The sequence below is a fragment of the Xiphias gladius genome, chromosome 15 (genome assembly GCF_016859285.1).
Source record: "Xiphias gladius isolate SHS-SW01 ecotype Sanya breed wild chromosome 15, ASM1685928v1, whole genome shotgun sequence".
NCBI classification, from domain to species: Eukaryota; Metazoa; Chordata; class Actinopteri; order Istiophoriformes; family Xiphiidae; genus Xiphias; species Xiphias gladius.
In genome coordinates, this window is record NC_053414.1 from 31,916,717 (window position 1) to 31,931,078 (window position 14,362).

The window sequence follows — 14,362 nt, forward strand, 5'->3', positions numbered from 1 at the left end:
TGAATTTTCATGAAGCTAGGTAACTTTAACTTAACAAGAATAGGGTGATGATCACCTCAAAAACAATGGGACCCAGAAAATGAGGAGACAGTTTTCTGGAATGAGTTTTTAAGGGAAAGTTTCTGGAAGACAACCAAAACTGTCTGACTTTTCTCATAGCTGGGAGCTGGAACTCAATGCTGATCTGCCAGCTGATTGTTGAAGAGTTGCGTGTGAGTCTTTCCACACTTTCTGACAGTTGATGATGGAAGATGATGTTGTACTGATGACGCTGCAAGCTCACTTTCCTGGGAGGGAAACAGAGTAAGTTGATAACCCCGAGAGGGTTCAAATGGGAACATACTAGTAGCAGCACAAGTCAGGGAATTTTGGACATATTCTATTCAAGTCAAGTGAGAACTCCAGGTAGATGGATGTAACACAGCTGTAACACAGCGCAGAGCAGACTCCAGATCTTGGATGGCCCTCTCTGTCTGCCCATTGGTTTTGGGATGGAACCCAGAGAAGAGATTGATCGTGGCTTGTAACACTTGGGAGTAGGCCCTCCAAACCTGGGAGGTGAACTGGGGACCTCTGTCGGAGACAGTGTCAACTGGGATACCATATAGACGAAAGACATGATTAATCAAAAGATCAGCAGTTTCACCAACAGATGGCAGTTTTGGCAGGGCAACAAAATGGACAGCTTTGGAGAAGTGATCAACTATGGTGAGTAAGGTAGTGTTGCCTTGTGATGGTGGTAACCCAGTGACGAACGCCAAGGCAAAAGGAGGAACCAGGAACACCTAAGGGGCAAAGTAGGCCAGCAGGTGGAGGATGAGAAGACTTACTTTGAGCACAGACAGAACAGGCAGCAACAAACTCCCTTGTGTCAGCCTCCATAGTAGGCCACCAGAAAGTGTCTCTTAAGGAGCATGAGGGTTCGATTCATCCACGGCTGGCATGAAAACTGGGATGCGTGGACCCACTGCAGGACCTGGGAACAGACAGAATCTGTGACAAAAAGGCAATTGTCTGGAGTCTAAACGTTTGGCAGACTGGATGTGTGCCGAGTTCTTATGGTAAGTCTGCATCACGAATGGTTGTTCAGTACCTTACAGCTATTGCCTCCATTCCTTTAGAGCCAACTTGACTGCCAACAACTCTGTTTCCCACATCATAATTTCTTTCAGCAGGGGAAAGGAAACGAGAGTGACCATAAATATGAGAGATTTTTGAATTTCAGTATCATGATTCAGTAGAGAGCAACTCACATTCACACAGACACAAGAGCTGTTTAGTGTCAGCCTACTTATTCCTGTAGAATGACTTGAGTGACCAGAGACATGTAGCAAATAAGTGGATAATCATAATCCGTCACAGCTTTTTTTTTTGTGTGTGTGTGTGTGTGTGTGTGTGTGTGTGTGTGTGTGTGTGTGTGTGTGCTTGTCTCATATTTCCATGCTTAGTCATTTTCATACTCTAATTTTCTTCAGGAATTAATAGCTGCTTATGACAAGTACAGAGTGGAATGTCCCTTCTACTGCTTTTATTTCAAAATCCACATCTATTATTTCCTGTTATTTATTCATGCTACATAATTAATACTTGCCAGTTAGCTATATTAACTTTAACAAACCTATTAAAGTAAATGCTACAGCAACAAAATATATTTTCTTCATTGAAGAATAAGAGTCCAATATCAATGCATTTACCACTGAGCAGAAAGGCCATCATATGCAGTCATCTTATCCAAAGCCACATTCAGCTGAACAAAGCTATTATGATGATCCACTCTTTCAAAAGTACATTTATTATGTGGATCAACAGACAGCTAGAAGATCTTCATCAAAGTTTCTATGATTTTTAGAACCTTCCAACAATGGCAAACTTTAGGGGCTATGAGAAATTATTTTCCTGAGCTTTCAGTGTGGAATAAATGATATGAAAGAAAGACTGAAAGAAGACGTGAAAGGATGAAAAATTATTAAAAAGGCATGGGGAATAGGAAACAGGAACAATTAACTAGAGAAAACAAATACCAAGGCCATGTGGTCTTAACACAGCAAACAGCAGAGCTGATACAGCTAAAGAGAGATATCAGTGGCTCTCCTCCATTTATCTGAAGTTGACCCAAGAGGCCTGTCTTTGATGAAGATGTTTATTTGCCTACACTCTGCTTCCTAATTAACTAAAGTATTCTAAACTGTATTTGATCCTTTTACCATTATAATATCATGTAAATGGCTGGACGTTTGGAATCTGTGTAGGTTTCTCTCCTTTTTCAATCTCTCACTTCAAACCCTTCACCAAACTGAATGATGATATAAGCCAATTCTACAAAACTTTCTTTTTCAAGTGATTATTCATGCGATACTGTATCTGCACCTGGCAACTACAGTATAAGTTGCAACTGTGAGTAGGCAACTAAAGGGACGTTATTAAGTTTAAGGAAAGATTTCATACCTGAAACCTGATGTTGATTGCTCATGAGAAATGGGGGATAAACCATGGCTGGCAGTGTATACCTCTCTACCAGTCAGCTGATCAAACCTTTCCTTTTTGCTGTGTTATAACAACCTCACTTTCAGTAAGAGTTGGTGCTGGACATAAGGAAGTTGTAGTTAGTATGCTAAAATGTAAGGCCTTGAATTTTAAACATGAGTAAGCTTTTACGGGTCTGCTAGTGGCCATGTGAGGCTGTGCTTTGACACAGCAGTGCTTTGAGCTAAATGCTAAGTCAGCATGGCAACATCCTCACAATATGTATTCAGAAAGTATTCAGACCCCTTCACTTTTTTCACATTTTCTTATGTTGCACCCTTATGCTAAAATTGTTTAAAGTAATTTTTTCCCTCATCAATCTACAATCAATACGCCATTCTGACTAAGCAAAAGCAGAGTTTTATAGTTTTTGGGAAAATTTATTAAGAAGGAAAAACTAAAATCTATTGCAATTTATACAAAATATATCTCATAAGAAGCAGAAGGCACACTCATGCCCCCAAGGAAATAAACACTGGTGGCTGGTGTTGAGGCTGGTTTGGGCTACAGTCACTGAGGTTTTATTACACACGATCAACATTGTTGACAAGCTAGGTGGACTAAGCTTTGACTCCAACTATAGAAGGCTGTTATATTTACTCAACAACTGAGTCAGAGAAGCAACCAAACTCCATTCAACAGCTCAGTTTTGTTACTTAATCTAATTAATACTCTCTTTGTTACTTATCTCACCAAACAGAAGGATCATTTAGAAAAGAAAAAGGAAAAAGTGGATTTAAATCTCAACATTTAAATTTCAACATAAATGCTGAATGTAAATTCTTTCCCTTTTTTTTTTATAACATTGTGATATATTATCATGAAATGGTTTCTTCAGGTTTCTTGATCTGATGATGGCTTTAGAGGTAAGGTCAGGGGATTAACAAAGACAATTTATCCTGGGGAACATAAGTGTGTGTATCAACTTTCGAGGAAATCCATCCAATATTTGTAGAGATACTTCTGTCTGGAATGACTAATGGACTGACTGAACGACCACGAACCAACACTGCGATCTTTGGAGCATCACCACTAGCGTGGCTAAAATGGCTATAATTATCATCTACCCCAAGATAACTGTATGATAGTTAAGGTCAGTTAGACTAATGCTTACCTAAAATATATGGCTAAATTGTAGTGGCCAGTATCACGTGAATCAGACCACTTAGCAAGTCAAATAGTATAAATGAGCACAAAGTATCTTGGCAAAAACAACAAACAAACAACAAAAAGAAAAGTAGACGACGAAGCGGAGCTCAACTAATGAGATAATTTAAGGTGAACACTCTCTTTGCATTTTATGACCTTGTGTTTCAGAGTATTTGTTCTGGGGATGAAATGGACCAATGACTTGGGAAGATTAGATGACCAGTTAGATCAATGGAAACCCCTTGATTAAAAGTTGAGTTGAGAACACATACTCAGCAAAATATGAGCTACTTATGCTACTACAACAGAAAAAAGCAATTTGTGCTCAACAGTATACATTGAGTTGAAGGGATGATCATCTCAGACTATAAGTGAACATTTAGATTAAACAAAAAGCTGAGTCTTAAAACTTAAAATTCAAAGGTGGTCACATCTGGATCTGCACCGAGTTGTTTACGTCCTCAATTTTTACTGTATATTTTCCTGTATGTTTTCCTATCCTGTAGCTCTATCTTGCCAATCAGTTTGAGGCTAATTATTCTATTATTGTTGGATTTTCATAAAGAGAAAAGCAAAATGTTAAATAGTATGTATTGCAGAGCAGCATTGCTGAAAAACTGTTGCATTTCAAGAGGAAGCACGTTGAAAGGGAAGTGTTTGAGAAAATTATACATTTTTGTTTTACATGTTGGAGTAATACAATCATAATGTAATTTTGTTTCGGCTGAATAATACTCAACAATAAATAACTTTTTATTTCTAAAGCAATATTAGAAGACCTGCCACTGTATGTAAGCATTTCTAATTCCAAACACAGTGACATGAGGCAGTAGAAATCCCAGATATAGCTTTTTTTTTTTTTTTAAATTTGAAACACCAGAGACATCTCATCACAGATAATCCTCTGATACTTCCGTCTCCTGCCTGACCATCTGATTGAAGCTAGCCCAAGAAATTGTCCTTTGTTCAAGGTGTTTATTTGTCTACAGTCCTTCAGATGGCTTAAGAGTGGGCGAACTGCACTTTCACACGCATAGTCATCTGAGGAATCCCATTTCTTGAACCAATTAAGTGCCCAGTTTCTGTCCCAGCCAACCCCTGAAGATCAGATAGAAAGAAATGTGTTTTTTTTTGCTGGGTTGTTAACAGTTATAGTGGTATTTAGACTTCTTTTGATGATGATATAAAATGAATACTTAAAATGGGATTAGACTGGAATTTTTTAGGGAAACTTGGAGAAATTAGATACAAATTATAAGACAATAATTTAAAAAAAATGGACAGAGGAGTTTGTAAAAAAGGTGTGGACTCAAGCTCTAATTGCATCAATGAATGACAACAGAAGACAAAAAATATGAGATTTGCAATGAATATTCAGAGGAAATGCCAGTAGTTATAATAATTAAAACTACAATATGCCAGTTCTGGAAATCAAGCTAGCGCTAGCATGAGACTTGAAAAAGAACCTCTCAGCTTTTCCTACCCCTCCCTCCCTGCTCCATTACGCTCCGACCAACACTCCACATACATCCTCGTCAGGATCACTGTCTCAGCTAATGCAGGAATAAGGAGCTTGCTAGCCTGTGAGTCAGCCATAGTCTTCAGCAGCTAATACTAGCTTGAAACCTCAGTGCAAGATGAGTGTTAGACCAGGGGCATGTTCAATCTCAACATTTTTCCTCGAAACAGGCTTTAAGGAATGTTTTCAATCATTGAGTGGTTGTGTCAGAGGTATTGCCCAATCAGCAGACGTATATTAACCCTTACAAATATAAAAGGCAGTGCTCCTGCGTAACACAACAAGGTGTTCAACACACCGCCGTTTCCATTTAAATAAACATTTTGCCATGTTTTGTCAGGGCTGAACATTCCCCAGGAGCATGTTTGTATATTGAATGACAGTCTTGAGGTCCTACCTCTGAATTTTTCTGATTGGTTAGAAGGGCGAGGTTCGCTCAAAAACTTTAGAAGGGAATATCTCTACACTACTGCCAGGCTGTTCAATGAGTCTGATGACAGAAGCCTTAGACAACACCTCTAAACATTAAGGTCTTTTTTGGAGCATAGTTCAACTGGACAAATTATAAAAAAGTGTCCCAAATGATGTATGGAGCACAGGAAGGAGGACCCAAATGCAGACACAGGTAGGTTTATTAAAGAAACTTTAATAATGAAAATAGCGATCACAGCAAATCAACAGGTTTCCAAAGCAAGATCTGGGCTAACCTGTTCGGCTAACAGTTTCCCACTTGCACATTCTGCAGACACAACACAACATGTGGATCCCCTTGGAGTGCTCTTTCTGCCCACCCATTGAATATTAGTCCAGTATTTACTAGTGTTTTATCACTGCTTTTGTCGACCAACCCCTGAGAAAAATATCAGACTTGCATTAGATTGATACACTCCTCACATCACTTATTTCAGTTTGGCTATCTGCCATTTGGCTCTGTGCAGGTAGCCTACACTTTCATTTGCATCCAGAAAAATATCAGGTATTATATATTAATTTAAAATAATAGTGAAAACCAGACAGAATTCCTACAAAAACAGACACAGAGAAAGAGAGAATGTCCCCTAAAAAAACCTGACATACTCAAACTCTAACATCCAAAGCTGACAAGAGTTAAACAGACTAATAGCTAATTAAACCAGTGAACTCAAATTGGCCAGTTAGAATGATAGGAGTGTTGATTCTTAGTGGTAATGGCAGTACTAGTGACAAATGAAAATGAAAATATTGTGTAATGGAGCTATAAATAGGTTTAACCTAACACTGCTGTTATGAATTACATATGAAAGAATATCTGAGCATTTTTGTTAATGTAATGTAAATAATGATTCAGCTGTGTTTTTGAAAAATAATCTCATTCACGCTGCAGTTTGTATTACAATCAACAATTCACATTTAGTTTGATGAAGATAAAAAGGGATGAAACTAGGAGAAGAAAGCTTTTACTGCAAGGATGCTGGTTGAATGGATCACTTATCTCTCCTGCACAGGTTAGTGTGTACAGTAGAAGACCAAGTTTGAAGAGGGCAGCTGCCAGTGTTTAATAGTATAAGACTATTATCAATACCAGGCATTTCCTAATATGAATAGGTGGAACTGTATAAGGGTAAAAAGATGCCTCAGCAGAAGAGGTATTTAATTTCTCTGTACAAAAACTACCATAAAAAGCTAAAGGGTAATTGCTGTGAAGTATTTTATTATATGATTATATTTCACATGGCATTAGCAGGCCATTAAATGCATCCTCTCAGAGTCATCCAGTTACTACACAGGGAAGAACTGTGTATTTTCAAGTCTGACTTAACATATCCACATTATGATTCTGAGGTCTGCTTTTTTTTTGAGGAACAGGTCATTGTTGTAGATATACATTGCGTCACTCTATACGAACTTGAAAGTCTGGTTCACAAAACTAAATAAGGTTAGATCCAGCGCTGCAGGGATGCAGATAGATTTTGTCTCATTTTCACTGTGTACAGTCAGGAAACGTGAAAGGATGTTAGGGTTAACTAAGCAAGAAAATCTCAAGTGTCTATTGAAATCTTTCTCTGTCTCTGTTTAAGGTGTCCAATAGCCAATAGGACATGTCCTCCAGGTCAGGCTTGGAGCAGCAGGCTGTGTTTGTGTGTCAGCATGGCTGCCAACATCCACCACAACACCCCTCCACTTCCACTGCCCCCTCCAACGTCCTCCCAACAACACCTTGGTGAGTGTTTACACATATGCACACAAAGAGGCTTATCTTGTATCTGGTCATTTTCAGAAAACACTGGAGAGGAAACTGCGTTTGCTTATTTTTAATCCAGCAGCCTATAAAAAAAAGAAAAGAAAAAAAGACAAGGGAAGAAACAATTACAGCTGCTGATAGGCATACAGAGCAGGGAAGTTACCTTCACTGCCATCAATTTGAAGTCTTCAGTAATGAGCAGTTTAAATGGCAAAGCTGTTGGAAGCTGTGTGTGGTCATGTATGTCCTAAATTCCCAAAAAAAAAAACACCTGTGGGGAAGGGTCACATCCATAGAGCCAGTGATCATCATATCTGCCAGGTTTTAATATGCAGTAAAACACATTTTCAGTTAAGTAGCATTTCACCAACCTAACCTAAGTTGTTATCACAAGTGGAAAATGTAGAGGGCAAATGAACTGCTGTCTTTTAATACCATTACTGTCAGGGTTGGCTGTTAATAGCACAGATCAGGACCCAAATGCAGACACAAACGCGAGATGATGCAGTGAAGTCGTTTTTAATAAATGAAAACAGGCTTACAAGGCAGATGGCTGGAAAAGATAGAAGGCAGGTATGCAGGCAAGCAGGTAACACAAACTACGTCGTAAGAACACAGGGAAAACACCTGGGAAAAGAAACAGAAAGAAGCAGATAACCTGAAAGGGAACAAATTGAATTAACTAGTATATATGCAGAGGAACTGATGAGGGAAATAGGACCAGGTGTGTAGGTAGGTGAGACAGGTCTGGTGATTGAGAATTATGAACAGTTGCAGAGCTTGGCGTGGGGCAGGAGTCATGACAATTATGGACACTGATAATTGCTAAACTGCAAAATACTTTTATCTGCTGATTTTCGAAAACACTGATGTCAAGCTCTGGAATTTTGAAGTTCCTCATATTACTCTTGGGTGACATTATTGTAAATTAAACATACCCTCAAATGAAGCGAAACAGGCAGCCATATAGAGAATTTAGGGTGGTGTTGATTATGTTAATTAAATCTCATGAATGCACATCTTTTTACGAACAGGTGGCATTTGTCTAAATGAGCAAATTACAGCAAGTCTGTGAAGTTAAGAGAGTGTGGTGAGTCCAACTTGGAAGACTCATACAAGCAAATTTCACAGAAAAAAGTAAGAGGTTTATAGTCAGATAATGAAAACTGTATATGCATAACGCCTGTTCTCTTATTACTCCCTGTTTCCAAAAGTGCTTTGAGAAGGGCTTTGACTTCACCCTAAATATAGAATCCTCAGAACTATAGATCTATCCTCAAGCTTCCATTCCTAACTAAAATGGCCAGAAACTTGCCAAACATGTTTACTGAGATGTTTTCTATGAAATGCACATCAACAAATTTAAAATATATGTAAAGATAGGTAAACTGGACACTCAACATTAAGTTGGGGTTACCCTGCTCTACATACCTGGAGCTGTGAGAGGAACAGCTGGCCACCTGTTGTCTCTGATTTCAAGCGGTTTTAGTCACAGTAAACTGTGGTTCTTCTGTACAGGCTGACACCAGAAAAGCAAATACTGCAGATCAACCAGTACAAACATATAGCTGCCAATAAATACAACTGATTAGCGCTGCATGATGACGTGTCTCCAAGGCCTGTAGTGAGCAAACACATTCCAAAAACTGAAACAAACACACACACTGTTACTAGAGCCTATCTCTCTCTGTGGTGGTGTTTGTGACAGGAGCATGTTCATGTGTTCACCAAGGAGCATTTATGACTGCAGTGTGTTTATTGAGTCTGTATTTGTGTGTTTGTGAGTTCCTCTGTGTGCGTGTTTGGCTATGATAAAACTCTGGACTAAGTTAAACAAATGGGAAACAGAAGAATGTGGAGACCCTGAGTAGCAGATTCCACAGATACTCATCCTTACAAATACGCACTTACACAGTGTGAATGAAAGAGGCAAAACAAATTATCTGTAAACGATAGCAAGGGATCGTGTACAAATAGCAGGGGAACCCAATTCAAAAGCAAAACCCTGAGTGGCTGTTTGGATAACATTAGAATGGACATGATGGAATTATGTGTTTCTCAAAAAATAATGGCTGTGTTTTCATGAAATTTGCTGTGCATAGTCTTAGTCTCCAGAGGAGGATGATTCCTAATATTTTGGTGGCCCTATGGCGTTTCCTCTATACCACCATTAAGCCTAAATCTCCAATTGTACAAAAGTAATGTTAATATTAAATCTAATAATCACATTCTACATTCATGTTCCCCATAGGATGAACCCCTTTGGGAAATAATTCAAAAATAATTCTGTATGGCAGAGCTTCACAAAACATGTTTTGATATGTCCCTAAAGACTAGAAATAAACTTGCCATATAGAGTGAACAGGACAGTATAGTATTTGAATAAGGAATAGAGAGGCACAGATGAAGATTGATGATCATGGCATTATGAAAATACAGTTAGGTAAATAAGTATTTGGAAAATGACACAATTATTGTAATTGTGCCTCTGTACACCACCACAATGGATTTCAAAGGAAGCCATCAAGTTGTGATTAAAGTGTAGACTTTGAGGGGTTAAAAGAAATTGCATTAACTTTTTAGGAATTACAGCCATTTTTATACATAGTCGTTCCATTTTAAAAGGCTTAAAAGTTAGGCAAACCAGCAAAATTATAAATATAAGGATTATTGCTAATCATTGGATGAAAATCCTTTGCAGTCAATGACTGCAACCCAAGTATAGAACCTATGGACATCTCCAAATGCTGAGATTCCTCCGTCGAGATTCTTTACCAGGTCTTTACTGAAGCCACCTTCAGATGCTGCCTTTTTTGGGATCTTGTCAAAGTAAGCACAGTGTTACTTGATTTTTATTTTGTTTTGAGGAGCTATTTTAAATTCATCAAAGTGTGCCAGTAATTTATGTCTTTATTTTTTATTTCACTGTACAAAAGCATTTTTTGTTGTTGTTGTTCAGTAACTTTGGACATTTTATTGGGCTTATACAAAGTTGGCTAATTTGCATTTATTTCTGAAGATATCCTAAATTTTTAACTTAAATTTCAGGGGTGCCAGTAATTTCAGTCAGGAGTGTAGATCTCTATAATACATCTTGTAAGTGTTATCTGAGTACATAAATCAACATATAGAGAATTACAGAAAACAATAATTAACTAAGATAGACTATATTAAATAAATTACAATTCATGACATTGCATCCAAAGTCAAAAAGACGAACTATTGATAGCAACCTGAGTCATTTAATTATAATATCAGAGAAATATAGCAAAAAGTCATTAAGTAAGTAAAGTAGACTATATTAAATAAATCTCAATTCATAACATTACATCAAAGTCACAAGGATTGTTTTATCCCAAGGTGATAGGGCAGGAGGTTAAGAATAGTACATCCCATATAAGGACTTTATCATCGGCATACTTCACTGTGGGGACCGTGCACTTCTCATTGCACTCCTCTCCATTGCAACTCCATAAATTTGGATGCCATCAGATCCAAAAAGATTGACCTTGGTCTCATCAGACCAGAGAATGGATTCCCAGCAGTCCTTTACTTTGTCAATAGGGGCCTTGGCAAAGGCTAAACAGGCTTTCTTGTGCTTTGGCTTTTCAGTGGCTTCTTGCGTTGATGACAACCGTGCATTCCACTTCTATGCAGGGTGTATCTTACCGTGTGAAATGAAACAGTCACCCCAATTTGGCTTTCCACAACTTCTGCCAGGTCTGGGGCACTTGCTTGCTGATTCTTCTGCAATTTACTTAGCAAAACTCAATCAACCCGAGGTGAAAGCTTACAGTGACGACCTGGACATTTTCATCCTTTTTGAAGTCCATCCTTTTTGAATTTCCGTATCACTTTTGGTACTGCGTTCTGTCTTAATAACAATGATTTGCTAATCCTCTTGTACACTTGTCCTTTTCTTTGCAATGAAATAATTCTCTTTCTCAAGTCTCCATACAATTCTCTCACATGTCGTGCTATTGTTGTCAGCATTAAGTCTGAGGGTTAGGTGCAGGAACATTGCACATATGTCTGAGCTTTGAGCTTCAGGCTCAAATATGTCTTATTTGAGCCTGAAGCTCTTTACATGTCTTGCGTGGTGTTTTATCCACAATCCATATCAACCTTTCCAGACTTCTCTTATTGAGTTTCTTCTTAGCACCACGTCCTCAAGCGTCTTAACCGCTAACAACTTCTTGATAACATTACTAACTGTTGAAACATGGATTTTAGGTTATTTGGCAATTGCCTTGTAGCCTTTGGAATTGTTATGTTTTTGGATAATAGCATTTCTGATGCTCTCAGACAGCTCTCTTGTCTTCACCTTTGTGAAAAAGAGAATGGGAACAATCAGCCCCTTTTTATGCAGTGAAACCATCATTCATTCGTTAATTCAGGTCACGTGAACACTGAAATTTTTATTTTGTTTGAGGAGCTATTTTAAATTCATCAAAGTGTGCCAGTAATTTATGTCTTTATTTTTTATTTCACTGTACAAAAGCATTTTTTGTTGTTGTTGTTCAATAACTTTGGACATTTTATTGGGCTTATACAAAGTTGGCTAATTTGCATTTATTTCTGAAGATATCCTAAATTTTTAACTTAAATTTCAGGGGTGCCAGTAATTTCAGTCAGGAGTGTAGATCTCTATAATACATCTTGTAAGTGTTATCTGAGTACATAAATCAACATATAGAGAATTACAGAAAACAATAATTAACTAAGATAGACTATATTAAATAAATTACAATTCATGACATTGCATCCAAAGTCAAAAAGACGAACTATTGATAGCAACCTGAGTCATTTAATTATAATATCAGAGAAATATAGCAAAAAGTCATTAAGTAAGTAAAGTAGACTATATTAAATAAATCTCAATTCATAACATTACATCAAAGTCACAAGGATTGTTTTATCCCAAGGTGATAGGGCAGGAGGTTAAGAATAGTACATCCCATATAAGGACTTTATCATCGGCATACTTCACTGTGGGGACCGTGCACTTCTCATTGCACTCCTCTCCATTGCAACTCCATAAATTTGGATGCCATCAGATCCAAAAAGATTGACCTTGGTCTCATCAGACCAGAGAATGGATTCCCAGCAGTCCTTTACTTTGTCAGTATGGGCCTTGGCAAAGGCTAAACAGGCTTTCTTGTACTTTGGCTTCAGCAGTGGCTTCCTGCCTGGACGACAACCATGCATTCCTCTGCTATGCAGGGTGTATCTTACCGTGTGAAATGAAACAGTCACCCCAATTTGGCTTTCCACAACTTCTGCCAGGTCTGGGGCACTTGCTTGCTGATTCTTCTGCAATTTACTTAGCAAAACTCAATCAACCCGAGGTGAAAGCTTACAGTGACGACCTGGACATTTTCATCCTTTTTGAAGTCCATCCTTTTTGAATTTCCGTATCACTTTTGGTACTGCGTTCTGTCTTAATAACAATGATTTGCTAATCCTCTTGTACACTTGTCCTTTTCTTTGCAATGAAATAATTCTCTTTCTCAAGTCTCCATACAATTCTCTCACATGTCGTGCTATTGTTGTCAGCATTAAGTCTGAGGGTTAGGTGCAGGAACATTGCACATATGTCTGAGCTTTGAGCTTCAGGCTCAAATATGTCTTATTTGAGCCTGAAGCTCTTTACATGTCTTGCGTGGTGTTTTATCCACAATCCATATCAACCTTTCCAGACTTCTCTTATTGAGTTTCTTCTTAGCACCACGTCCTCGAAGCGTCTTAACCGCTAACAACTTCTTGATAACATTACTAACTGTTGAAACATGGATTTTAGGTTATTTGGCAATTGCCTTGTAGCCTTTGGAATTGTTATGTTTTTGGATAATAGCATTTCTGATGCTCTCAGACAGCTCTCTTGTCTTCACCTTTGTGAAAAAGAGAATGGGAACAATCAGCCCCTTTTTATGCAGTGAAACCATCATTCATTCGTTAATTCAGGTCACGTGAACACTGAAATTTTTATTTTGTTTGAGGAAATAATTTAAATTCATCGAAAGGGTCCCAATAATTCTGTCAAGCACACATTACATGTCTGTATTTTTTTATTTCACTATATGAAAGCATTTTTTGTTGTTGTTCTTGTTCAATAACTTTGGTCATTTTATTAAGTATTGTGATTAACCAGAATTGCTTAATTTGCATTTATTTCTGGATATATTTTTAATTTTGTACTTAAAATTAAAAAGGGTATTAATGATGAACTATTACTCAATGTGATGTTATAATGTAGTCCTAAATGATAGATATTTCCTGAGGTTGCCCTTTCTTCTTTTTTTCCACTCTATTTTCAGGCAGTGTTAATTACAACTCAAATTCCTGCCTGATCCAGTAGGGATGAATCTATCCTTGTGACGTTGATGTATGTACTTATGTACTTAATAACATTTTTCTATATATATCTATATATAATATGATTAAATGACTCAGGTTGCGATTGATACTTGTTCCTTTTGACTTTGGATGTAATTTTATGACCTTGTAATTTATTTAATATAGTCTATTTTACTTACATATGTTTTTCTTTTATTTTTCTATATTTTCTTAATGTACTCAGATTTCTATTGAGCTGATAAATGCGATTTTAATATTTAAACATTTTCAAGATGTATTATAGAGATCTATATCCGATTGAGGTCAAATGATGTCCTGTGACAAATTTTAGGATTAGTTCACTCTGAGCCATAAAATCTAGACTTTTGCCACTACTGATGTTTGGTCACTGTGAACCCTGCCTTTTGCATATAAAGATTCTATTTGTAAGAATATACCTGAAGAAGGTCTTTGACTGAAACGTTGTATTAGATGTTCTATGTTGAGCAAGTGAAGACAGTGTGCAGGTGTCTCTACTTCCTCATACGTTTCTGCTCCACCTACACACGTGTCAGAGAGATCATTCAGGTGATTTTTGATGACCTTTTCTTTCT

The 14,362-nt window shown here is 37.5% G+C and overlaps 1 protein-coding gene and 1 long non-coding RNA gene across 6 annotated transcripts in view; one reads left to right on the top strand and one right to left on the bottom strand.

The window, feature by feature from the left end:
• vegfc (vascular endothelial growth factor c) overlaps positions 1-14,362 on the top strand; it is a 154,015-nt gene that overhangs the window by 95,793 nt on the left and 43,860 nt on the right. For all 5 annotated transcript variants that reach the window (XM_040145216.1, XM_040145219.1, XM_040145220.1 and 2 more), the window contains one exon: positions 7,249-7,391. In XM_040145216.1, the coding sequence (XP_040001150.1) occupies positions 7,249-7,391 (143 nt within the window). The remainder of the gene's footprint in view (positions 1-7,248; positions 7,392-14,362) is intronic.
• Positions 7,384-8,924, bottom strand: LOC120799822. Its single transcript, XR_005708891.1, has 3 exons — positions 8,844-8,924; positions 7,955-8,039; positions 7,384-7,495 (listed from the first exon to the last, which is right to left on the bottom strand). It is a non-coding gene; the product is annotated as an uncharacterized LOC120799822 (long non-coding RNA).